This window comes from Terrapene carolina, unplaced genomic scaffold (assembly GCF_002925995.2).
Source record: "Terrapene carolina triunguis isolate 2854851 unplaced genomic scaffold, T_m_triunguis-2.0 Scaffold21, whole genome shotgun sequence".
Lineage (NCBI taxonomy): Eukaryota > Metazoa > Chordata > Testudines > Emydidae > Terrapene > Terrapene triunguis.
Window position 1 is genome coordinate 42,603,329 of NW_020664372.1, and position 26,698 is coordinate 42,630,026.

A 26,698-nucleotide genomic window follows, 5' to 3' on the forward strand; every position below is an offset into this window, starting at 1 on the left:
TACAGGTTTAATCTTATTGTTCAAACAACTAGAGATAAATATATTAAAGAATAACCTTCACACAATGATATGCAGTCTGATCCTGCAGTCTTTATGCAGGCAAAATTCCCATTGCCAGATCAAGCCCATGGTCTTGAAGGAAGAGAAATTCTGTTTGAGAAAAGTTTGAAAGCAGACTAAGACCTGCAATTTCGGCAGATAACATGCCCCCTTCTAAGTGTGCTCTTGTAAAGCACTAGCAGAATTAAGGGATTCTCATCTCAATATACATGCAGCTGGCGGTACTTTTCCATTTATTGCCACATTTCCAAAATGAGGGCAAACTTCATTCAAGAGGAGGAAGGAAATACCATAGTTCTTTCAAAACCCCTTATATCAAATCAGTTTTAAAGAAACAAATAAAAGATGCAGCCATGAGCGTGAACATATTCTGAATGACTGAATATGATTCGGAATCACTGCCCAGTACCCTTTATTACTTGACAAAGTTATTCAATAACTAATTATTTTTAAATATCTTAAATTATTTTTTTCTACCCAGTGAAGCTAAAAGCAAAAGAATAGTACTTAGCATTAATATAATGTTTTTAATCCATAGATCTCAAAGTGTAGTCCAAAGGTGGGTATCTTTAGCCCTATTTTACAGATGGGGAAACCAAGGCACAGGGAGGTTTTGTGGTATGCCCAATGTCACACAACCCATGGAAGATCTAGGGAAAAAAACAAACCTTCTGATTTCCAATCCTGTATCCTGCCCACTGGACACCCCATCTCTCTAAAAAGCAGAATACACAAGTCTTAGAACTCCTGGGTGTTCTTCTTGTGAGTAATAAGCAGAAACAACAATTGACTTGTGCTTAAGACTTGCTACCAAGTTTTACTGTAACTTGGCCTTAATTAAAAAAAAATTACTAACAAGGACTCTTGGTTCCACCCTGACTATCTCTATTCCCCAATCCTTTGACTTGCCACATCGCAAGTCAGAAAAGCACATTGACAGCCCAGTGACTGAAAGAGATAAGAAAGAAAAGAGTTATTCAAGGTGAATCAGAAGGCCAATGAACTGAGGAAAAAGGTGAGTGAAATATTTATTTTGTGGATAGCCACTGCATGTCATGGTTACTGGGCCTCCACTGCCCCTCAGAATCCCACGCTTTTAAAGGAGAGTCTCAAATACTCTTTAGCCTGCTACCTTGTCCTTCCTTCCCCCAGTTTCCATTCTTTGTTGTATCCACCCATTGTCTTTTATCACTTGCATAGACTGTAAGCTGTCTGGGACTCTTTTATTATGTGTGTAGCCTGTCTAGCCATCCTTCCCTCCAATGGGGCCTCCATCCTTCACGGAAGCCTTTGGGAAACAGAAATAATAAATAATCAGATACACGTGTTATGCTGCCTGCAGTAGTTCTGCCAAACCTGTTTGTGGAAGAGGTAGTAAATCCTGCCCGTCTGTGTCTCGTTTCTGAGCTGACAGTACTATTCTACCTCTCTCTTTCCTGCCAGACTTGGCTTCTGTCATAGCAAAAACTATCATAAAAGCAAATGTACAGACTGGTTCCTTAAAACAGCCTCCTTCCCAAAGGATAAACAGATCAGCTATTGCTCCTAAGAATGCAACTGTCACCACTTTGCCATCCAGGGTCAGGTCCATACAGATTCAGATAATTTCTTTGAAAATAATTACAAAAAGCTGCTTGCCATTAGTACGAGAGTGCTCTCTTCCCATCTTTTGAGGTGATAGCTGCCCCTCTAACATAGCTGACAGGGACGTTGAGTTTTTCAACCTTGAAGAAGTATTATAAGAAGAACATAACTGCTTGATGTCATCTTCTCCTATTTATTTATAAACATTATTATTATGGTAGCACCCTGTGACGGGGTGGAATAGACCCAGAGGCCCCCTGCTAGAGGCCTCAGGGTCCTGCCAAACCCTGTCCCAGTGAGGATCCTAAGACAGTCTGCTGGCAGGGACCAGGGGAGCTGTGAAGGAGCTCCTGGCTGGCTGCTGGGACTGAGTAAGGACTGAGTCCAGGGAGGGCCACAAGAATACAGTGACTTTAGGGAGGAAGCCCTGGGGGTACGGCCCCATACCAGGGCCAGGACAAGGTAAAGACTGTATACCCCGGAAGGGGTTTGTTCTGGCTCACAAACAGACTGTGTGAGAGACTTGGGTGGTTTTTCAGTGACTCAGCCCTCCAGCCAAGAAACCACTGACAGGGGTCACCGTAAACTAAATGATTGCAGACACACCTGACCAGAAGGGGGTACTCATAAGAGATGGGTACCGCCACCTTACACACCCAAAGACACCAATGCATTACTGTTGTGCTAGGCACTGTTTACACTAATAGCAAAAAACATGGTCCAAGTATATATGATGAGAGACAGTAGATGCCTACAGACAAACTAACAGGAGAACAAGGTAACAATGAGAGTATTATGATTAGCACAATAAGCAGTGGTCACAACATGTCAGCTGCCTAGTCATTGTACAGTGTTTTGTAGGCATCACTTTAGAGGTGAGTTTTGAGGGCAGTTGAAGAAGGACAATAAGGTAATGTTGTGGTTTTTACAGAGAGTTTCTAGCACGCATAAGGAACAGTCCAGGAGAAAGTACAAAGGTGTTTGAGGGAATTCTGGCATCACTGGCAGCATTGAGGGAGAAGTCAAATGCTCAATATCCTATAAGAGATGTTAGATCAGAGGCAAGCCACGAGGACCTTCAAAGGAAAGACAAGTAGTTTTTGTTTGATGCAGTGAGAGTCAGTGGAGGGATACAAAGGGCGGGTGGGGGGTGACATGGTTAGAGCGATGAGCTAGGAATGATCTTTGTATTAGCGTTTTGAATGGATTTAAGATGGCATTTTTCAAGGCCATAAAAGATGAGGAAACAGTAGCGAGGAGTGAGATGAGGGCCTAAATTAGTGTTTTAGTTGTGTGAACAGAGAGGAAAAGCGCTGATCTTAGAGACGGTTGGTAGGAAGGAGCAGTAGGATTGAGACATGGCTTAGTCATATGTGTCTAGAAAGACAGCTGCCCAGGTTATGCACCTGAGTGAGAGGGAGGATGGTGGCAGTGTGCATGATTACTGAAGTAGGGGAAGGGAGAGGACTTGGGTGGAAAGCTTAAGAGCTCAGTTTTGGCCATATTGAGCATAAGTTGATGGATGGACATCCAACAGGAAATGCTGAAGAAACAGGTGGATTTAAGGTTATATGACTACGTGGTTTAGGATTAAACTTGCCACCTTGTCCATTACCACGGGGGTGCCCTCAATTTATTACTGGGGGGGTGGGAGAGGGCAGGAATGGATGGTTCCCCTCCATGTGCTGGTAAATTTCTCTCATCTGGGCAACCCCAGATGTTAATTGTTTATTATTAATCATGTTTCTGATGTTAGTGTCTAAGGGCCAGCCAAGAACAGGCCCCATTGTCAGGGCCGGCCCACAGCATTTTGGCACCTGAGGCGGGGAGCTGAAATGACGCCCCCATACCCCCTCGCTTGGGCCAGAACTTTGAAAGGTCTCAATTCTACCTTCTTCCTGTTCTACTCCTCTCATAGTACTGCTCTGCTACCTACCCCAATAAAGGAGAACTAACAACTTAAAATGCCTTGTTCAAAAATGTTAAGTAACACTTAACTTTCTAACACCTGAACAGCAAATGTAACTTTTCTTGTCTGCACAGTAAACACTGGCATTTTTATCTGTTTGAATAATCAAAGTGGTGCTTTCCGTGCTTTCTTGGTTGCAAAGATTTGAACTGCTTCCTGAAAGTCCACAGTCTGGGCCAGCTCATGCCCTATTGAGATGGTTGCAAGGCTGACTAGCCTCTCCTGTGTAATTGTGGAGCGTAGATGTGTTTTTATTAATTTCAGCTTGGAGAAGCTGCGTTCTCCACTGGCAACTGTTACAGAAAGTGTTAGAAGTATGTGCAGAGCAACAAAAGCATTTGGAAAGAGGGTGGTCATCTTATTTGTGCACATATAGTCCAGAACAGCCTTTGGAGTTGATCTTGCTGAAATGTATCTTGAAAGGGCTTTCAGTTCATCACCTAAATCACTCGCATCAATATCGCGCATGCCGTCATATGTCAACACTGTCTCTAGTGCCCTGCATTGCTGGTGTAGGTCTTCTTCAGGTATAGTAAGGAGTTTTGGAATATCATACAACATCCCAAATATACTGCTGTGTTCCTTGAGCTGCATGAAACGTTCTTCAACTGACTGTATTGCACAATCTAGCACCTGGTTAAAGAATTCAACTTTGAATTGTTGTTTGGGGTCTCTTATGAGATTATCCCATGCCTCGTAATCAAAATGTTGTCTTCTTCGGTGACTCTTGTATTCTTGAATGGGTGGGAAAATAGCTTCATTGTGAAGTTCCTCTGCCAACTTCTGTGCACTCTTCAGAATGTTTTGAAATCCCTCATCTGACCGGTAAGACTGTGGGTATGACTTTGCTTTGTCCAGTTGTTCCATTGCTCCAGAGATATCAAGGTCAACACCTGGAGTCTCTTGCTTACAACATTTATTTCAAACAATATGTCATGCCACAACACTAAGCCACACAGAAATTTGAAGTTATGTATCAAGTATCAGGGGGTAGCCGTGTTAGTCTGTGTCTACAAAAACAACAAGGAGTCTGGTGGCACCTTAAAGACTAACAGATGTATTTGGGCATAAGCTTTCGTGGGTAAAAACCTCACTTCTTCGGATGCATGTTCTGTAACTTTCACTCTATGCATCCGAAGAAGTGAGGTTTTTACCCATGAAAGCTTATGCCCAAATAAATCTGTTAGTCTTTAAGGTGCCACCAAACTCCTTGTTGTTGAAGTTATTTGTTTCTGGTGATTCCATTTCCCTCTGCCACTGTTCTCCCACGAACAGTTCCTGTCATAGCATTATCCTCCATAATGGCAACTACGGCATCATCCATCTTCCCAATTTGATGTTTGATAGGCTTTATCGCCTCCACTCAACTTTCCTATCGTGTGGCACTCAGTGGTTTCAGTGTCAGAGAGGACGTTCCCAGATGTTGCTTCAAAATTTGCCATTGATGAGTTGATGCAGAGAAAAATACATAGATGCTTTGAATTACATTAAAAAATTCAGCAGCCTCACTAGAAGCTGACGCTGCATCACTGACCACTAAGTTCAATGAATGAGAACTGCATAGGACAAAAAAAGCTCCAGGGTTTAACTCTGGGATCCATGTCTGCACTCCTCTGTTCTTTCCTCTCATGTTGGCACCATTATCATAGCCCTGACCTCTCATGTCAGCTATCGCAATTCCCGTATCTTCCAGCTTTTTAAGAAGCACATTTGTCATACCAGCTCCTGTAGTATCATCAATGTTAATAAATTCTAGAAAATGCTCTCTGACAGTCACCATTGCAGGCATAGGCGCCGACTCCGTGGGGCCGGAGCAACCATGGAAAAAAATTGGTGGGTGCTGAGCACCCACCGGCAGCTCCCCATGGCCCCGCCCCACCCCGCAGCTCCAACTCACCTCCGCCGCGAGCGCGCCGCCGCGTCCTGCTTCTCCTCCCTCCCAGCCCTTGCGCCACGACACAGCTGATTCACGGGGCGGGGAGGAGGGGGGAGGAGGGGGAACGCCGTGCACTGGGGCAAGAGACAGGGCCAGGGCCGGGATTTGGGGAAGGGATCCAATAGGGGCCGGGAGGGGGCGGAGTTAGGGCGGGGACTTTGGGGATGGGGATGGGATGGGGTGGGGTCGGGGTGGGGCCAGGGGCAGGGAAAGGGGTGGGGGGTGCGGGCACCCACCGGTGCCGGAGAAAGTTGGCGCCTCTGATTGCAGGGACAGTTTCACTAGGTTCTGTTGTTGTTACAAAACGCACCATTCAAGTCATTTGTTCCGTATGGCTGATGTCAGGTGTGCAGTCCAGAATAACAGAGTAATATCTTGCTGACTTCAGATCTGCCACAATCTTCTGTTTGACTTTTGTTGCCAGTAACTGTATGATCTCATTTTGAATTGTTTTTCCAAGGTAGTGGTGTGTGTACATTTCTTGGGTGGTGACTCTTCTCAGATGCTCCTGGAGTACAGCATCAAACTCGGCCATCAGCTCCACAGTTTTAAGGAAGTTTCCATTGTTTGGCACATACAGCTGATCTGAAGTGCCACACAGTGCTAGGTTTTGGGTAGCAAGCATTCTCACAATGGCAATGAGCCTTTTCAGAACATTTTGCCAGTAAAGAGACTCTGATGCAATCTTCTCTTGATGCTGATCATCTATGGTGGCCTTTAACATTAGTCTCATCTCAACCTCTTTCCACCCATGGAATGTTCTCTGGTGATTTGCTGCCTTCTCATGGCATGCCAGCTTTCTAGCCAGATTTTTCCAGTCCTTTGTTCCTGTAGAACCCAATGTGGCTGGAACATTAGACTGGAAGAGTTTGCAACAAAAACAGTATGCAGCATTCTGGGTTTTTGAGTACATAAGCCATGGCCTCTCCACTTTGTCACCATTGGGGATTTCACACCAGTAATGTGTTGGATGGAAACTTCTATTTTCATTGTCTTTGGGGAACATGGAGTTTTTCACTTGCTGTGGCCCAGGCAGTACAAGGAAGTCCCTCAGGCTATTGCTCAAGTGGGTCCACAGTCCTGGATCATCTAGACTTAAGGAACTAAACTCAGCAGCAGCTGTTTCTTGTGCCTCCACCACACTCTTCTTTGATCTACACTTTTCTTCAGGAATGTGCATCATGGTTACATCCATTTCAGATGGAGATATGGATGCTGCAGTAGCTGCCAAGTCACCTGCACTCTGACTAACTGGAAGATCAGGCATCTCCTCACCACTCACATCTTCACTGGGGCCGGAAGGTTCACCGTGAACATTTGTGTCTGTGTATCACAGGAGAGCTCCCTCCTGCTTAGATAGAAAAGCCTCCTTTGCTTTCTTTCTTTTTCTGAATGCTGCCCCAGAGGGGCGTTTTCTTCTTTCACTCATGACTGCTGTTCTGTGCCAGCTATAGTGGCTCTCAACACTCAATTGAAGGGGACAAATAAGCAGGCTGGTAGCAGGGCCTGAGTGAGGGAAGATATCAGCATCTTAAGGGCCTAACTGGCTCCTACTACTTCAGTTGACTGCCTGTTCTCCTCAAGTGGGTTCAGGGAAGCAGCAGGAAACTGGAAGCTCCCTGAGAAGCTGGTGTTAATCAGTCCAGGCTCCTGGGGGTGCTAGAGAGGTACATAAGAGGCTGCTCCTCCTCTCTCTCCCTGCAGCTCCTGCTGCTTTCTGTTATTCCCTCTCACCTTTTCTCCTGCCTGCCTGTTATGTCTCTTGTGCCCTCCTTCCTCCAGCATAGCACTCCACCATCTCTGTGCATCTAGAGCAGAGAGAATACATATGCACCAGCAGCAGACACAATATTCTACACTCTGGGTCCTAGTAGTGCCGCCCCCCTCCCTCCCTCCCTCCCTCCCCCCCAGTCTAGCACCTGAGGCGGCCGCCTCAGTTCGTCTCATGGTAAGGCCAGCCCTGCCCATTGTGCTAGGCACCATACCAACACAAAGAATCACACAATCCCTGCCCTAAAGAGTTTACAGTCAAAACAGACAAGACAGACACAGGGTGGGGAAAGGCGTGAAAGCAGAGTGAACAATGTAATGGCAGCAAACACCATGTTAGTGCCATGATTTTTTTTTTTTTTTTTTAGTTCGGAGGAGATGAGCGAAAGGGAAAGGGGACATTGAAGGGGATGAGGGGGCAGGATAGTGGAGAAGAGAGTAACAGGGGCAGGTGTGAAGTGAAACTGAGGTGAAGCAACTGTGAGGGTGGGAGAGGGTTGGAACCAGTCAGCAAAGGGCAGAGAACATCCAGTCAGAACTGTAGAAAGATCTCTGAATGCCCAAATGCCCCTGCTTTGGCTGCTTCAATGACTATGTAAGTGTTTATACACAGTGGAACAGCTTCAACCAGAGAGACTGAAAGAAGCACATCAGAACTGAACCCAGGTCTCCCATATTCTGGGCAAGTGCTCTAGCCACTGGGCTAAAAGTTATTAGGGAGGTGCCACCACCACCTCTTTCTCCTCGTTGTCTGGTGTTTCTTGCAAAACAAAAACAACACATCTTAGACACCTGACTCCAGGAGAAGGTTCACAGCTATGGATTCCAAGCAGAGAGAGGTGCCTCCCTCCAGCCTGACTTTAGGCATTCAAGTCCCAAAGAGGGGTGGAGCTTAGAATACACCTTCTCATTGGCATCTGCTGTTGGCTAGCTTTGGTGGGGAGCTGCCTGGTGTGCTGGCTTTTGTGGATCCCATTCTTGGGCACCTCTCTCTCCCTATTCGTTGTATAGGGAGCCTGGGTGCCTAACTCAGATTTTGTTGATTCCAGTGATTTTTCTAGGCACCTAAAAGTTATGCAGTCTCTTTGTGAATCTGGGCTTTTGTCTCTAGAGAGTGGTGAGAATCAATGAGAGAATCATCTGGTTCCAGTTGCAGTAGCACTGTCCCAAGTTACCCAGCGGTTTCCAAACTTTTCTAGCACTTATTCTTAAGAAGCATTAGACAAATTTTGCTCTGCTGAACTTCCCTGTGAAATCTTCCTCACTTGGTGGTTAGTGGCAAACTGCCTGTTAAAAGGAATCTTTCTGTCAAAACCACAGTAGTGGTCACAGATACCAGTCATCTGGGCTGTGGGGCTCTGTGGGATGCAGGATGATTCAGATGAAATGGTTATTTTGGGAGAAAAGAATGTATCAATGTTTTAGAACATGGGGTTCATGAGGCAAGCACTATTAGCTTTCAGGGAGTCCTGCATAGTGAAACCAGTGGTATCCCGGGCAGATAAGCAACCAGTGCTGCATTATTTGAATAAAACAGGCACCTGCAGTATTTTCTTGTGGGAGGAGTCTAATTTTGTAGGGGAATCCAGTCACCTGATTGATGATCTGAGCCGTATTGCAGTTCTCTCCACAGAGCTGCCTGCTACACTACTACTGCTGGCCTGGAGTTGGAGAGATTAATCCTTGTGCGTGAGAGCTTTTCCCTCTCAAGTAGTTGACACTCTGTCTTAAGAGTTCAAGTACCACCACTGTTGTTGGAGAGTATGGGAAATATTTTTCTTGGTGTCACTCCAAAGCCATTACCATTAGCTCCTGCTCACATTCTGAGATTCTGGATTTTGTTTAAGATTGCTTTTCTGTCAGAATCCCTCAGATCTGAGCTTCCACCCTCAGAGCTATCTGAGTAAGGGTGTCTAGGCATCCAGTTGACTCATGTCCCTTAGTGATCAGCTGCCTTCAGGTAGTGTCTTTTAACAAGCCCCCGGGTTAGACACCTCATCCTCATTGTCTGGATTATTCCTTCACTCCCTTGGAGTCCCTGTACTCTGTACACCAGAGAATGACAACTTCTTACAGTATTTTTCTTGGTTGCTGTGGTTCCCGTGAGAAGAGACAGTAACAGTTCTGCAGCTCTGTGTTTTCATCTTTTCCTTCTTATTTTAGAGAGTGATGACAATTTTTTTAAAGAATTGCCCTTTTCTTCATTCCTATCCAAGACAAATCATCTACTTTCACCTCTTCCAGGAGGCGTGATGCCCAGCTATGGGCAGCCTTGCCTAGTGGTCAGGGCAGGAGGGCAGCCTAATGGTTGAAACAGGGACAGCCAGGCCTAGTGGCCTGAGTCAGGAGACAAGTTATCAAACCTGGGGAGCGAGCCGGAGCCGAGAGCCAGAAACCAGGAGCCAAGGGTCAGAGCCGTGTTCAGAAATTGAATGCCAAGTCCAGGGAGCAAGCAAGAGCCAAAATTCAGGAGTCAGAGGTCGGAGCTGAAGTATCAACCCAAGCAGGAGCAGGGACAGGAGCCAGGAATGGGAACTGGGAGCTAGGAGCAGGAATCGGGCACTAGGAGCAGGAGGAGTCTGGAGAAAGGGCTAGGAGCAAGGGGGAGCTGAGAACAGGACCAGAATCCCAGCTGCAACCATGGAATATTCTGGAGCAGCCGGGGACCCAGGCCTGTTGCAGAGTTTAAAACTGTGCCTGCTGAAGTCTTCAGGCAATCAGGAGGCCATGTTCATCAGCAGAATCAGCTGAGGGCCATGAGTAGGGGCTGGGTAGGTCTTTGGAAGGAGGTAATATTACTCAAGCTTTGTTCTTCCCTTTCTGCTTCTGGCACACACTTGGTGTCAGCCTGCAAAATTTTATCCTAAAAGAACCAAGGATTTTCAGTCTTTCAACCAATTGCATTTTTCATGGTAGGGTTCTAGGAGGAGTACAAAAGCTTCTAAGTTTATTTATGCCTTGGCTCATGGAGCTTGTATTTTGGAGTCGTAGTTGGCTGAAGGCCCTGGATATGATCTCAAAGACAGTGACTGGTGTTTGGGCCATGAGCACTGCGTGGAAGCCTTAGTCAAACTTTGACATTCTAATTCTCTTTAACCATTTCTGCACTTTCCCACCAGGCATTACAGGGCTGAAATGTTTGCATTGGCAGGTGCAGGTTTTCACCACACAGGGCTTGCCTGCACTTGAAATGCTACAGTGGCACATTGGCATCGGTAATCCTCCTCCCCGAGAGGCAGTAGCTAGGTCGACAGAAGGATTCATCCATCGACTTAGCGCTGTCTACACCAGGGATGAGGTCGGCTGAACTACATCACTCGGAGGAGTGGCTTTTTCACACCCCTGAGCGATGTAGCTAGGTCGACCTAACTTTTTAATGTAGACCAGGCCACAGTGCTGACACCAGAGGGGTGATTCTTCTTGACACTTTACTGTCTGATTGCTTTGTTTCCCATATACTGCCTCTCTCTTGTCACGCTTGTCTTAATTGAAAACTGGGTTGTGTTAGAACACAACCCTGAGGAGTTGTGTTAACTAATACAGTGTTAAACATGACTTTGCAGGCAGTGAAGACAGGGACAAGTAATAGTAAACATCCTGTCCAGTGATTGTGGTTAACCCTTTGGTTCCAGTAGAGTTTACTCATGTCCAGAAAAAACTATGTAAAACACAATGGTCCTCCCTGTCTCCACTCACTGCAACAGCATGTTGAGCATCACATTAGTTAATATGTCTGCAAGGTTGTGTTCTAAGGACACAGGACTCCCTGACAGCTCCGAAGAATCCCAGACGTTAGTACCAGACATTTCAGAAGTTAGGATTTCCTCTGTAAATGTTGTTCCTGTATTTGAAATGACACTCTCTGGCAGTGTTGATTTTTCACTTACTTGTGATACACAAGTGCCTGATACTTTAAGACTTGATCCTGCTGCCATCTACATCAGTGGCAAGACTCCCAGTGTAGAGAAGCAGGCCCACAGGTAGTTAGTGTTTTAGGGTTAGTGTTACTTTTCTTGTACCTTTTAAGCACTGTGAGATTAGCTTGTTGTTTACTTAGGAGTAAGAGCTATTTCTGCTTGATGGACCAAATTCACCACTGGTGTAAGTGGATGCAACTATTTAAGTCAATGGAATTTCCACTCATCCACTTACCATAGCAATGAAATTGGCCTGTTGCATTCATTTTTGTGGTTTCCATTTTAACATTTCTCTCTTTTTTTTAGTGCTATGGAAGCATTGCCTTGGTATTTAGGAGAGAGAGGGCAAGATCAAGAATGGTCAGCTGTTGACAGTTTGCAATTGACAATTGCAGTGTTGATGTAATTTGACTGGTGCTGCTTTATATCGCTCATATGACAGGAGTGACACGGTGACACTCTCTGGACAAAGATACAGAAGCATTACTTACAAATAAAATTGTAATTTAGCAAAGTGAATAATGAACAGTAATATCAAAACTCCTCAAGGGGTCAAAATAAAATGTTCTTTAATCACATTTCCTGTAATAACAAATCAGTCAAATGAGAAAGTGGAGGAGCTAAAATGAATTAAGGTTTTCTTTCCAATAACCTTGTTTCCAAATGAATCTGTCAACAGAGAAGACTGTGCCTTCCCCAGTGATTACAGCAGACTCTGCAGGAGGAACTGACAGCCAGTCAAAGCCAGCCTGGATTACTATAGCAAGACAGATGCAGAGGGACATGCAACAGGAGCCAAAGCCTACTAAAGAAGAGAAACTTGTGGCTCAAGATGTTAAGTCAGACACAGAAAAACAAAATAAGGAGAAGGAAAGAATGGAGGTGCTTACAGGCAAACTTGTTTAATGCTTTTGTGTAAAATTGCTGTTGCATTCTTGGTTTGGATCAGTTGCTATTAAATAATTCTGTAAAAATCTAATTATTATTGATACTTAATTACAAAGGCTCTGATCCTGCAAACACTTGTACACATGCATAGTCCCATGACTACTCTCATGAATAATTTTACACATGTGAGTGATTATGGGATTGCTCCTTGAGTGTAAAATTACTCATCTGCTTTAATGCTGGCAGGATCAGGCCTAGCTTTGTGTATATATACACATTGACTGATGTGGTAAATTGGGCAGTCCCTGCTGAGGAAATCTGTTCTTTTTGTGTGTATTTAAAAACCCCACACACATTTCATAGTAATCCAAAATCTCAGTGATTTAAGCCTGACAGAGCAGCTTGGTTTCAAAACTGCCTCGCCAACAATTTTTAGGGTCTGGAGAAATGAAATAAGGTAAAAATAACTTTTCTCTTTGACATTCAGTGACAATACCAAGATCTTGTGAAGACCAAGTCTATAACAGGGTTCAAAAAAGAAGTAGATAAGTTCACGGAGGATAGGTCCATCAATGGCTATTAGCCAGGATATTGTCCCTAGCCTCTGTTTACCAGAAGCTGGGAATGGGTGACAGGGGATGAATCACTTGATGATTACCTGTTCTGCTCATTCTCTATGGGGCTCCTGGCATTGGCCACTGTCAGAAGTCAGGATTCTGGGCTAGATGGACCATTGGTCTGACCCAGTATAGCCGTTCTTATGTTCTTATGATCTAGATTTTGGCTCTTTGTACTGTGATAAATCAGATTTATATGTGATGGTGATACTGGATATTAGCTAGCATTGCCTCTTAGAAAACTCATGCTAAATAATTCCTTACATGAAGCTCTCCTGATAGAAAGTGAGGTTAGTGTTTGTATTCTAAAGTTTTAAAAGAGGCCTCTCTACAGGATGACAAACGATAAATAACGGCAGCGTGATTAACAAGAAATGTTCCCTAATGATGTGTCCAGATGAGATTATAAACCATAATAAAGTTTGTACTCATTCACGACACTTAAAACATAGAGGGTCAAATCATCCCCTATTTGAAAAATTCCCTCCTAAGGGCCAGGAATCTCCTGATTTCAAGTTGCTTTGTATCCTGCAGATTGTGCCATATAGATTGGTTCCATACAACAGCTAAGGGATGTGACCCTTCTAGCCCGTAGGTACCCCAAGATCCTGCTGACCACAGGGCATGAGGCTCAGTGCCACTGCACTGCTCCCATTATCTCTGTCCCACATGGTAACAGGGCACCTTCCAGAAACATAATACTGTACCATGGATTCCCACCATGGGGTAGTTTCACTGGACAGTAGGGGAACCCAAGGAAGAGTATGCTGACATGGTCAGCATTGCCTTCCTTAAGGAAATCCATGAGGATCTGAAAGAAATGGTGCCTCAAAGAACATCTATCCCCAACCCTAGCCTCCTCCACCACCACAGAGCTCTGAACTCTCAGAGTTGGGGAGAAGAAAGGGAAACATATTGTGAAGCCACAACTCCCGCAGTGTGCGCCACAAACCATTTTCTGATAGGCGTGGCTCCTCTCTATTCACATTAGCAGAGGGATGCATATGGCTGAGAATAAATTTGCAGTGAAAATAACAATCTTCTGCAATCACTGTTGTAAATAAGACAAAATACAGAGGCACTTTTTTAAATTGCAAAATTAGAGTCCTGGAAACAAAACTCAAAATGTTAGAGCTTTATGAACTGGTGATAACTTGAGTGAAATAAATGGAACAAGTGTGTGACAAGACTTTTCCATTGTTATGCAGGAGCATCTTGGTCACTCCTGTGTTGTTCATGTTCTTTTAAATTCCCACTATTGTTCTTTCTCGCTGAATTGTTTAAAACATTTCTACCTGCTTTCCCCCCCCCCCAATGTAATTAGGGGTCAATGAAGCAACAAGCAGACTTCATCAGGAGCAAACCTTCACATTTAGCACCTAAAACTTCTTCTGAAGAACAGAGGAATGAGACAAAGTCTGACGTGAACGAGCCACTGCTAAGAGCCAACTCGCTGTCGCATCATGTCCCTGGTATGAAAACAAATGCTTGAAATACTGATGTAGACTCCAATCCTGCAGGCTCTGAAGCATGTGGATGACTTTGCTCAAATGAGCAAAATTATCCATGTGCTTAAGTGTTTGCAGGATCCATGCTACAGTGACTTGTCTCTTTCCCACTTCTCACTGGCTGCAGTGAGAGCAAGAATTGTAGTTGTTTCTTTAACGCTAGTTTCCACAGTTTTATTTCGAGGAATGCTGCTTATAATGGGCTAATTCTGTAGCAACCTCAATTCTCATTGAAATCAATGCGAATGGAGGGCATTGGACACTTCACTGGATTGGGACCTAGATGCATTGCCCCCATTAGAGGAAGTCAAGTGCATGCAAATGTTGCATTTGATCTATAGTACAATTTTAATTCTTTGCTAATGCACTGTAGAATAAGTTTCCATGTGGAATGTAAAGCTTTAATTTTGTAGGACAATGTACTGTTTTAAAGAAATAGGTGAGGTCTATAGATGAGCATCAAGCTAACATAATGTATATATATTTTTTTCACAATAGCTCAATCCTCAGTGCTGACAGAGAAAGAAGAAATGAACCAGTTTAAGAAAGTCAGTCACTCTGCTCCAGATCAGCCATCATGGATGGAACTTGCCAAAAAGAAATCCCAAGCTTGGAGTGATATGCCACAGATTATAAAATAGGGTGATACATCTCAGACCAATAGTATATGCTATTTTGGATAATTCAGTAGTTCACATAATTGAACTTCTGTAGATTAGTTAATCACAATGAAGAATCTATGGTACATCAGAAGGGTTTTGTTATAAAGCTTTGAAAAAAGAGTGCAATAAGTGCTGTCAACAAGTTTACCGTAAACCTTCTGTAGCAATCAGGATGGTACTAGAAATGGTTTAAGAATAATCTACTTTAAGGACATACCCACCAACTTAGAAAAACATTCTGCCGATATACATTGTGTATTCCCCCCAATTCAATTTGCATAAAATGAGTATTTTTGTTAAATCTTGTTGAACTTTTTGTTGCAAACATTGTTACACTGCTCATTATCTATTTGTGTATTGTCCACTATCAGATCATGATAATATAAATCTGTTTTACTGGCGTTATCTGACAGACACTCTTTAAAGCTGCTTGGGCCAATGAGGTATTCATGACTTGTTTTTATTGAGTACTCTATCAGATATTCAGAATTTGCTGTTTGAACTGTGTGATTGGTTAGCTGAGTCACATGGTATGGTTTCTGTCTTCTGATTTAATTCCTGAGGCATAAATAAACTTGTTTGTGCATGAAAATGAATAAAAATTCCTCCTGAAATACTTGCCTGAACAAAACTGGCTGCACAAATGGGCACAGAAAAGCAGAGGAAACAAATGTGTTCAGATTGAATTGGAATCCCATGTATGTATTCATGAATGCTCTTCTCTAGAATTCACCCAGATGCGGGTGTTCTGTTTTTTATGGGAATTCATCATGTTGGTTTGTGGCACCATATTTAGTGGCAATGGATATGCTTATGATATCAAAGATGAAGATTATGAATTCAGATAAAGATTAACGAGCCAGCGTATGGGACTTGTTGAGCCCAAACTCAAATGTTACAAAACCAGGAACTGAACAGTTAAGGTGCTTCTTCAAACACAACACAACCTCACAGCCTTAACTCTGCCCTCATCTGAATGGCAAAAGGGAGTGGGAATAGCACAGTATGTTTACAAGCTGTAAAAATACTATTTTCATTGTGCCCACCGCTACTCCAAATCAGGATCCCTGTTTATGCAGTTTCATGGGCACCTCTGCTGGTTGTGTAGCAACATTGACACGGGGAAGTGGTTGCTGCTGGTTGGTAGAGATCACGCTGACCTTATTGTATTTCCTGTCTTCCTGCTGTACAATCACAAAGAAACTAACAACAATCCATTAGGAAATTTCCTAAAATTAGTATCCTGCTGTTAAGGGAAACAGTCTCTCCTCCCATAAAAACACTAGAGCAGCGGTTCTCAGACTGTGGATTGGGACCCCAAAGTGAATCGTGACCCCATTTTAATGGGGTCACCAGAGCTGAAGCCTGAGCCCAACCGTCCAGGGTTGAAGCCTGACAGCTTTAGCCCTGGGTGGTGGGCTCAGGTTACAGGCCCCCTGCCTGGGGCTGAAGCCCTTGGGCTTGGGCCCTTCACACCCAGGACAGTGGGGCTTGGGCTCTGCCCCCCCCCCCCCCACACACACACACCTGGGCAGTGGGACTCGGGCAGGCTTAGGCTTCAGTCCTCCCTCCTGGGATCATGTAGTAATTTTTGTTCTCAGAAGGGGGTCGTGGTGCAATGAAGTTTGAGAACCCTTACAATAGAGCAAGGCTGGGTGGTTGTGCTGTATGTGTTTAGCAGCACCTTGATGTTCACTTCCTAGTTTTTATAAATTTGTGGTTTGTTTTTTCCTCCCAGACTAATATTCTTTTAAGGGATATGTAGGGAAACCTTAACTTAGAATGTCCTTGTTTTCTAATCCATGGGTCTGAGATTTTGAAATCTCATATTTCGTAAGGGTCTGGGGAGCAGAAGGCAATATGTGTTTTAATCAACTTTAATGAAGCGTTTGTAAGTCAATTTAGATAAAGAATAAGGCACTGGCATATATAAACACGTGAGATAAATAAGCTGATTTCATCATATCTCTTTAGTACTAGAAAATGAGGGAAATAAAACAGCATATATGGGTAAAAAGTATGTTTTTGAAGATTTTCAATTTGGCGTTAGTTGCTCTTTAGAGATTCTAGTAAGTGTATAGTACAACTCATGTATTTAAAGAATAAAAACAGAATAGAGCTTTTGTTAAAAAGGTAAATGTCATCATTTGTATCACAGAATTTAAAATATTTGTCAGTCTTTTGAAAACATAAATATGAATCTGCTGTTAATGTGCCTAGTCTTGCAGTTCTTATTCTGGCAAAAGTCCCACCAATCTCATTGGAATCACAAAATTCAAGACAATCGTTTTTGTAAATGTTCAGAAACCAGAAGTAGAAGGAGAAGTTTAGCTATTCAGTCTTAAACGCAGACACCTGTGGATTTGGGGGTAACCTTAAAAATGTGAAAATCATCCTCATCAACTGTATATCGGTCATGTTAAAAGTGGATATGTATTCAAGCACAAAATTCGGATTCAAATCCAAACTGCCCCAGAATTGTTTGCATGAGCAACCTTCACTCTGCCCTTTGTGCTTGTGCATTTACAATATAGTCTTTAATCACGAATACTAATCACTCATTTCTCAAATCATAGAATATTAAAATCACAGTTTATTCTACAGTTATTTCTTAAACGTATTGTAAGACACTCTCTAATATAAACAGATACACTTTTTAGGTACTGTAATACAATCTTAAAAAGCCCCAAAAACTAACATTAAGAAATAACTCATGAAATCACAATGCAAAGTTTATTTAAGGTACTGCATTACAATCTGCATAATTCTTGAAATAAACCCTTCCACGTTAAAGGGAAAATGTAAAACATAAAATTAAATTTAAAAAAAATCTATCTTATCCTTTGATTATTGCCTGTTCAGAGCCTCACTGAAGAGTAGAATGTTTTCTGGTAATTAACTTGAACTAGAGTTAATGGTATGTTATATTGCTTTAACATTTTCTCTCTGTCGTAAATTATTTAAGATGTATCTGATCTCAACTGAATTTCTGGGGAGTGAGCAATGCAACTACATGGGACAATTCCAAATATCTTTAAGGAAATTCTCTGTTTGACAGACAAAGGTTCAAGATAAAGGAGATTATTAATAGAGTGATCTAGGGTTTCCTACACAATATTCTGGGCCTCACAAACATACAAAGAATGAACCCCATACATAGTTTTGAGAGATGAGCAAATGCAGCTGTCTTATACCTTCCCACAAAGTGCAGCCCTAACTCTAATGTGGGCCTGATCTTGCCACCTTCTGGATGAAATCCTAGCCCCATTGAAGTCAGTGTGAATTTTGCCATTGACCTCAATGTGGCCAGGATAGCATCCTTTATGTTCAATACTCTCACTAACTTGGCTTTGCCAGGAACAGTGACAATTGGCTGCTATGGGCCTGCTTGTGGATCCACTGAAATCAAGCTAAAACTTCCAGTGATTTCCATGGGAGCAAGCTCTGGTTTTACAGGGTGGTCAGTACTATATGATACGTGCTCAGACCTTAAAGGATTAGTCCATCAGAATGGCATAAATTTAAGTATCTCAAATGTAGGGCCTGATTTTGCTTCAAATAGGTTATTGTATCAATATTATCCTGTGCTGGAGTTCCTTTATTTTAGATCAAAAGGTCATGTGACTCTGCTATAGCCAATTGCTGAACAGTCACTATTGTCCACCAACATGGGAAATAGTGCAAAACTATTTCAGATCCTGCATATTTTCTCCCAGACAAATGGATTGTACTTGGCAATCCCAGGATGTAATACAAATGTATTTAGGCAAACTGACGTATGTTTTATATTCTTGACTGTGTGGAAAGAACTGCGATCAATTTTGCTGTAGATGCCATCGTACTTTTCCAGCCCAGAAGCAATATGACTGACTCAACATGATCCATTTTGCTCAACTGCAACAAGTACAATACAGTATCCAGTAGCAAATCTACTGAAATAATATTGGAAAAACCAAGGTTAATTCATGGCCTTTTCACATAATTTAACTAAAACTGTATTACTTTAAAACAAACAAACAAAAGGAAAAAAAACTATGGAGGTGAAGACCAGAAATCCTTAGGAGCTTTTTTCCTCTCCCCAAAGTGATGGACCATATGTTGTTTAAAACCAATTCCTCTGCTTACTGTTTAATGATCAAGTTCAAGTTTTGGAGGTGCTATCACCCCCAGTGCGAAAGTACTGCATATAGTGTAAATGAAATTGTGTACTGTATGTTTCTGAATGCAGAAAACTGTAGATTTTTGTGACTTAAACAGTGTTTACTATTTTGCTTATTGTAATATTATAATATATCTTAACTTTTAGCTCAGTAATTTTAAGTAAAAAATCACAACTAAACAATTTTTAATGTTGTATAGCAAAATGTAATAAATACATTTTTAAGGCTAAAACATCTCTCTGGACTTTTCTTCAAAATGGGGTTGTGCCGTCTGTTGTATTTAACAGAGAAAACCTTTACAAAATCTGTTCATTTTTTTTTTAGAGACAAATAGATATTTAAAGTCTTATCAGTAAAAATGTTCAACAGTAGTTGAGCAAACAGCTTGTTATTTTGTGATACCATTAATAGCCTGTTAGTCTCAAAGAGTATAATACAATTGCCACCATGTTTGCTTCATATACATGATGAGCACTCTATTGTGGGAGACAAGGGTTTAATTACAGGACTCTGTTTTTATGGTTGTAACTTTACAGGTTTGTACTGTGAAAAAAACAAGCAACTCTGAGAAGATTTGGCAGTGCAGCACCTTCCATAGAATCCTAGGGTGAAATTCACCCATTTAGTGAGCCAGAATAAGGTCTGTGTACTATTTAAGTCCTCAAAATAGGATTTATGTGGGTCTTAAGTGGTGCATAGGCTTTATGCTCACTCTCTTCACATGGCTGAATTTCACCCTCACTTGCATATTCCCAGCATTCATTGATGTCCCAGTAATTAGTGTAAATTGGTGAGGTTCTACTGTATGATGTTTTATTGTCTGACATCAAAAACTTGAAAATGCTATCGGAAGATTTTTATTAATTCTTATACCCAGATAATTCTCCATCTCATGATGCTGTTCAATGCAGGGGTACCAAGATGATGTGTATGTCTGTAATCCCTTCCATATCCTTTTGCTTTGCAATACCTTTCAATGTCTATATTTTACCTAAACATTCCAGTTCTTTATGTACATTGGCTTTATTTCCAGAACTTTCCCTACCTGGTTTAAAGCAGCTTAAATGGAAGTCATCCAGGAAAAAGTTAAACAATTTCCTCTCATCAGGATCCAAAATATACCCAAGAAACTGTGGGTGAATTCAGCTAGGTCTGTGGAAAATTTTGTTGATACAAAGTAGGTTTTGAAATCATTCTATCTTTTACCTTTGCTCTGTATACCTTTCATTGTTGATTTAATTCTGTTTCGGTATCAGAAAAATGAGGATTTATTCAAATTTTTAATCCTGATGTGAATCTTTAATTTGTTTGTTTATGATGGATTCTTTGCAAATAAAATTGTACATGCTATATGTCAATAATTCTAATGAATGACATTCTGTTCTATTCAAGTTCTTATAACACACACGTGTTATGGTGTAATGGGGTACTGCTCTTTAAGGCCCGAGGAAAAATGTGAGAGCCCAGTTACCACGTTCTTTGTGTCCAGGAAGCAGATGAAGGCTGGAAAATAACTGAAGCAGTAATTGGGAGAGAGGAAGATGGTTCCGGGAAACAGTCAGTGTCTGAGAGAGGGAAAGTATGGGGGACATCCCAAACGATTGTTTCTTTAAGGGCCTGGGACCAGGAACCTTGTAGAGTGGGTGGGGCAAGGCTCCTCTCTCTCCCAGCCAGCGCAGACAGGTGTTTGAGGTTATTGGGGTGGATCAAGAGGCTGATTAGATGACTGGGCAAGGGAATCAACAGGATGCTCCAAGCCCAGTCAGACAGAGCTACTGGAGAAGCTGTTTAAGAGGAGGAATTCGGCCAGGACCCAGCCCCAGGAAGGATGGCTGTGCAACTCCTGAACTGGAGGGGAAGAGTTTGCAGGCCAGGGAGACCAGGATTTGAAGCACAGTCCCTAGGAGGGCTGTTAAACCCTGAATCTCAGGGAGGGGCACCAAAAGGGGCTCTTTTGGGAGCTGCATGGTGTTCAATAAATTAGACTCCAGGAGAGAGGGAATATTATTTTAAAGACTCTGGATGTAAGAGTAGGGTTTGGGTGGGGTTTTTTTTTTTTGGAACTTTGATGGGATGTGCAAGAGCTAGGTGGGGCCAGATGGGCCCAAGCAGCTAATTAGGCTGCAAGCCAGGGAGTAAATTGTTGAGGAACAGTGTCACCAGGCCAGGAATAGGGGGGCCTGTAGAAAGCCAGGTAGCTGGCTAGAGAGAGAAAGAAGCTAGGGAAGGGCAGTCGCTCCCTGGAAAGAGGGAGGAGTGTTTGTGGCTGCAGGAAGGCAGGCTGCACAGACTCTGTAAGAGGAGTGAGTGGAGGAGCTGGTGAACCCAGAGAAGTGGGGAGCCAGTTACGTAGGAAAAAGCCCAGGGAAACAGCCACAAAGTCACAGGCAGTACAGGTCTAGGCTGCATGTTATAGGGTCCCTGGGATGGAACCCAGCGTAGAGGGCAGGCCTGGGTTCCCCTACCAGCCACTGGGTAGTGGCTCAGGGCGTGGGAGACGCCTGCTGGACAGCTGGGCTGGAAAAACTGTGATTTCCCCAGAAGGGGAGGGACTTAGTGACCTGGCTGGAGGGCCAAGCCATGGATGAAGCAGCAGCACCAAGAGCAAGAGAAGCCGCATACAGAGAGAAGATGGGTGGAGAGACCACTGGGGAGGGTGCAGCTAAGAGATGGAGCTAATCCCCAGAACGACCAGCAGGAGGTGCCACAAGTGGAGAGGGATCCCTATCAGAGGAACCTCAAAGGAAAACTGAAGCAGGGTGCCTGCAGGACCATCCCAGGCCATGAGGGGGGTACCCTGGGACGGCAGCACCTGTCTACAGATGGTATCTGAATGCCTACTAATTCACACTAATGCCTGGTATACGCACTGAATTCTGGGACTCTTTATGGTCTGTTGATTTCCAGGAGTTTGTAATTAATCTGTAATTAACTCTACTAAGCTGCCTGAAAACAAAATCTACTGGAGATATATCCTAATGAGGAAAAGGCAGTGAAAGAAAATATAGGAGCCATCATCTGCCTTGAGAAGGATCAGAAAATAAATCCTTGGTGACTATCTACTAGAAAATTAAATTCAACTCCATGGATTGGGCAGGTTAATGAACTTGGATGTTGCCCCTTGCTGTCCATACTGGCAGGTGCTGGGAGCACAAGTGAAATGGGGTGCTCAGCCCTGGAAGGAAACTGGGGCAACTCATGTTGCTCTTGTGTTCTTGCGTTTGCATGTGGCGCAATGTGAACAGATCTGAGGCTGAGAGAGGAAGTCAAAAAGGGAATCCTGGAAGGCCCTCCTAACCACAGTTAAGAGTTATGTTGTCCTAGATCAGTGTTTCCCAAACTTGGGATGCCGCTTGTTTAGGGAAAGCCCTGGCGGGCCAGGCTGATTTGTATACCTGCCGCATCCGCAGGTTTAGCCAATCGCGGCTCCCACTGGCCGCGGTTCACTGCTCCAGCCAATGGGAGCTGCTGGAAGCGGCATGGGCCGAGGGACATACTGGCCGCTGCTTTCAGCAGCTCCCATTGGCCTGGAGCAGCGAACTGTGGCCACTGGGAGCCACGATCGGCCGAACCTGCAGATATGGCAGGTAAACAAACTGGCCCGGCCCTCCAGGGGCTTTCCCTAAACAAGCGGCGACCCAAGTTAGGGAAACACTGTCCTAGATGATTGATACTTGCCTACACTGAGATATAGCAACATTGTTTACTCATGTGATTGGTCCCCTTTAAATCAATTGACTGCATGAGTAAGTGCCCAATGTGAGTAAGGGTTTCAGAATCATCAAGTAAACTTGCATTTCTTCACACCTTGGAAGTGAATGAATTGGAGACCCAAGTTCATCCCAACCCCAGCTCTGGCAGGTGTCTCTCCTGGACTAATGCCACCTCCAACCTCATTTGTTTCCACCCAAATAGATAGTGACTCTTGTTTAATGGGACTATCAATAAGCACCTCAAAAACTTTGGCCAAAGTAGCTAAATGAGCCTATGTCAATAAACCAACCGGAATTTGTATCGTGTATTGAAAGGAGCAATGGAAAGCATCCACGGTGATAACAAAAGGATTTCAGCCAATCACAGCTCAAAAAAAAACACATGCTGGCCACTCGGTGTGCTGGATGGAGAGGTGGCTTCTGCACTTTTGGGGGAGGGATAGCTCAGTTGGCCTGCTAAACCTAGGGTTGTGTGTTCAATCCTTGAGGGGGCCATTTAGGGATCTGGGGCAAAAATCTGTCTGGGGATTGGTCCTGCTTTGAGCAGGGGGGTGGACTAGATGACCTCCTGAGTTCCCTTCCAACCCTGATATTCTATGATTCTTTTCTCAGCTAAAATAACTTTGAGGTCCTTATTAACTCATTGGACCTTATTCAATGCTCCCTGTGCAGGAGTGAACTTCTGTGGGCGTGTTGCCTGCACAGACAAAGGAGTAAAGAATAGGGCCCCAAGTATGGCCCCTCCTTTGAACAGTTTTTTGAACAGAATTTGGCCCCTCCTTTGAACAGTTATTCACTCTTTTTTATTCACCTGTAGCATTTTGCATATTCTTAGAATAGCACTGGAAGGACACACTTCAGCCTTCCCTGCAAAAACCCACGAGTAACTGTATACATGCGAATACAGTCTTCCTGAGTTTGTAAAGTTACTCACGTGCATAAGTGTTTGCAGGATTAGGCTCTTTCTTTGGAACATGCCTTTATTTACAGTGGTTCATTCTGACTTTTAAGTAAGAATGACTAACACAAAGAAAGCAGTAGGTAGATAGCTGTAATAGTTCAGGAGGGCAACGTGTAAACAAGCTAATGAGATGGATGCAAAGGAGAATACACACTCTCCTACAGTTTATTCCTCCCAGCCAATAAAATACCAATGGAAAATCCAAAGCAACATCATCATCCTCTTTCCAATACCCAGAAGGGAGGGAAAAAACAACACTATAAGTTTAAAAAGAAAGAAGAAAAGAACGTGAGATGATATGGCCAATTGCTTCTGGCTAAACAGAGCATCGTCTCAGTGCAGCAAAGCTTCCTTGCAGGCTTCCTTCCCTTCCTATGTTGTTATTACTTATTTATTATTTGTATTATATAACACCTCGGAGCCCCAGTCATGGACCAAGGCTCCACTGTGGTAGGCACTGTGCAAACACTGAACAAAAAGACAGTCCCCCAAACAGCTTACAGTATAAGTAGACAGAGACAACAGATGGTTACAGACAGACCAAGAGGGGGAGAACAAGGACACAATCAGACAATACTGGGCAGCATGATGGGCAGTGGCCTAAGCACACCAGCAGCCTAAACATTGTCAAGGTTTTTGTAGGCATCACAGCAAAGGAGAGTTTTAAGGAGGGAGGTGAAGTGGATTTGCTGATGTTTACAAGGAGCTTTTCCCTAGATTGTCCTGTGTTGCTTTTTCCATTTTCCTGATGTGATGCCACAGTCCCGCAGTAGGCTGCCTGTTGCTGAATAGTAACTTTATTTCTTTAAAGTCTGATTCAGACATTGAGCATGTTCCATTAGGGAAGAACGAAAACAGGACAATAACTGTCTGGGGCAACTGGTTTCAAAACACCCTTGGTGGTGAATAGTGCCTCCAGAGAGATTCCTGGGTTTTGAGTTTACTTTTGACTCCACATTTTCCCTGTAGACTATTTGATTACAGAGGGGTATAGAATTTAAGTTAGCTTGAGATCACTGATAGCAGATCAGGGCAGATAGACCTTGCTTTGATCTATTTTACTGAAGAAGAAGAAGTAAAGCAGGGTGTGATGGGGTGTATCCTGGAGGCCTCTCGGTCCTACCACACCCCAGAAAAGGAGCAGTGAAGGTGGGTCCTCCAGGCCTGCCTTGAAAGGCTGCAGGGAAACAGCCAATCAGAGTGCAGCAGGCCCAGTTAAAAGGAGCTGCAGGGCCTGGGCAGCTCAGTTGCTGGCTGGGACCAGAAGGGTGAGAAAAGAGAGGAGGTGAGATTTTTCAGCCCTGCAGTAAGGGTAAAAACAAAGGGGCTATGTGGGAAGTGGCCCAGGGAATAGCAGCAACAACTATTACAGAAAGCAGCACATAGCTGCTATTCATAGGGTCTCTGGCCTGGGATCCAGAGTAGTGGGCAGGCCTGGGTTCCCCCACAGGCCGCTGGTAGGGTAGCCTAAGCCCTGAGAAGGGGATAAGGCTTGTTTAGAGACCCAAGCATGGGTACTGACTTTTTCTTTTTCCCAGGGGTGCTCAAACCCCACTTTGCCCCGAGGCCCTGCCCCCTCCCCCAAGACCCTGCCCTTGCTCTGCCCCCTCCCCCAAGGCCCCACCTTTGCTCTGCCTCTTCCTACCCCCACTCTGCCCCCTCCCCAAGGCCCCCCATCCTCTGCTCTCTGCCCTCCCCTAAGTCCCTCCCTGAGCTGCCAAACAGCTGTTGGGTAGTGCTTCTGCCCCCCCCCCCATCAGCTGTCAGGCAGTGGTGCAACGCCCATCAACTGTTGGTGGCAGCAGTGGTGGCCCTCCCATCAACTGATGAGTGGGGCTGGGAATAGCTGGGGCCGGTGGGTGCTGAGCATCCACTATTTTTTTTCTGTGGGTGCTCCAGCCCCGGAGCACCTATGGGCCCAAGTGAAGGGCAGGACTTAGAGGCTACAGGGAGAAAGCCCTAGGAGCACTGCTCTATACCAGAGCAGACACAGACTTAAAGCTAGTGCAGAAGGGACTGAGGACTGAGGCCAGAGACAGGGCTAAAGCCGGTAACAAGGGCACCGGGACAGGCCCTGATGGACCTTTTCCCCAGAAGGGGTTCCTTCACATGTTTAGGCTGTGCATAACTGGGCTGGAAGGCTGAGCCACTGAAGATCCAACTGATGAGGTTAATGGCTGACGAGGCACCATGAGCAGAGAGAGTGCACGTTTGCACCCACCCAACAGGAGACACTCGTGAGAGGTGATTGTGCACCATTACGGGGGGCACTTCAATCTTTTATTCTCTTTACAGAATGGTACCATTCACAGTTTGAGTTCATTTATGTGGACTTAAATTTTGATTTTATATGAGAAAATGGAGATCAGGAGGTCAGTTATATGAAAAAGCAAATTTATGCTAGTTTTTCCAGGTGTTTTTCCTTGTTCTAGCCTGGTGGATAATTTCCTTGGATCAGCCTTTCTAGATAAGTCTTTCACCCAGTTCCTGTTTGATATGACTGCAGCTGGAGTGCTCTGGAATAGTAACACTCATATTGACCCCTAGAAGTTACCCCAAGGATACAGGACAGGAAGCGGAGGTTTCTTTGCCTGCGTTATACAGCCTAATGAGAACAGCAATTACTCTAAAAATAAAGATGTCTTATAAGTCTCCTTTAACAAGATAGAGCCCTGAGCAGAAGGTAATAGGTGAATTTAGAAGAAGGTGGGAGGACATGAGATTAATTGTTTGCAAAAGAGTACTGAAATGCTGCTAAAGCATGAAGTCTAATTTAGAAAAGGAAAAAAAAATCTCCATTGCTGCTAAATAAGATAACCTTTGAGTTTTATGCTTCAGCCCAGATGCTGATGATTGATTTCAATACAGTTATTCAGTATTTACACAGGTATAAATTAGATCAGAATCTCACTGCTCTACAGCCAAAATGCTTCTGAAATAAATGTAGTCAAAC

General features: G+C 43.8%; 1 protein-coding gene across 1 annotated transcript in view; it reads left to right on the forward strand.

Annotated features, from left to right (window-relative positions):
• KIAA1211L (KIAA1211 like) overlaps window positions 1–15,812 on the forward strand; it is a 37,572-nt gene extending 21,760 nt beyond the window's left edge. Inside the window, exons 8-10 of the mRNA XM_024213228.1 lie at window positions 11,916–12,118; window positions 14,066–14,213; window positions 14,748–15,812. Of these exons, the coding sequence (XP_024068996.1) occupies window positions 11,916–12,118; window positions 14,066–14,213; window positions 14,748–14,890 (494 nt within the window). The 3' untranslated portion in view covers window positions 14,891–15,812. The remainder of the gene's footprint in view (window positions 1–11,915; window positions 12,119–14,065; window positions 14,214–14,747) is intronic.
• The last annotated feature ends 10,886 nt before the right edge of the window (window positions 15,813–26,698 follow it).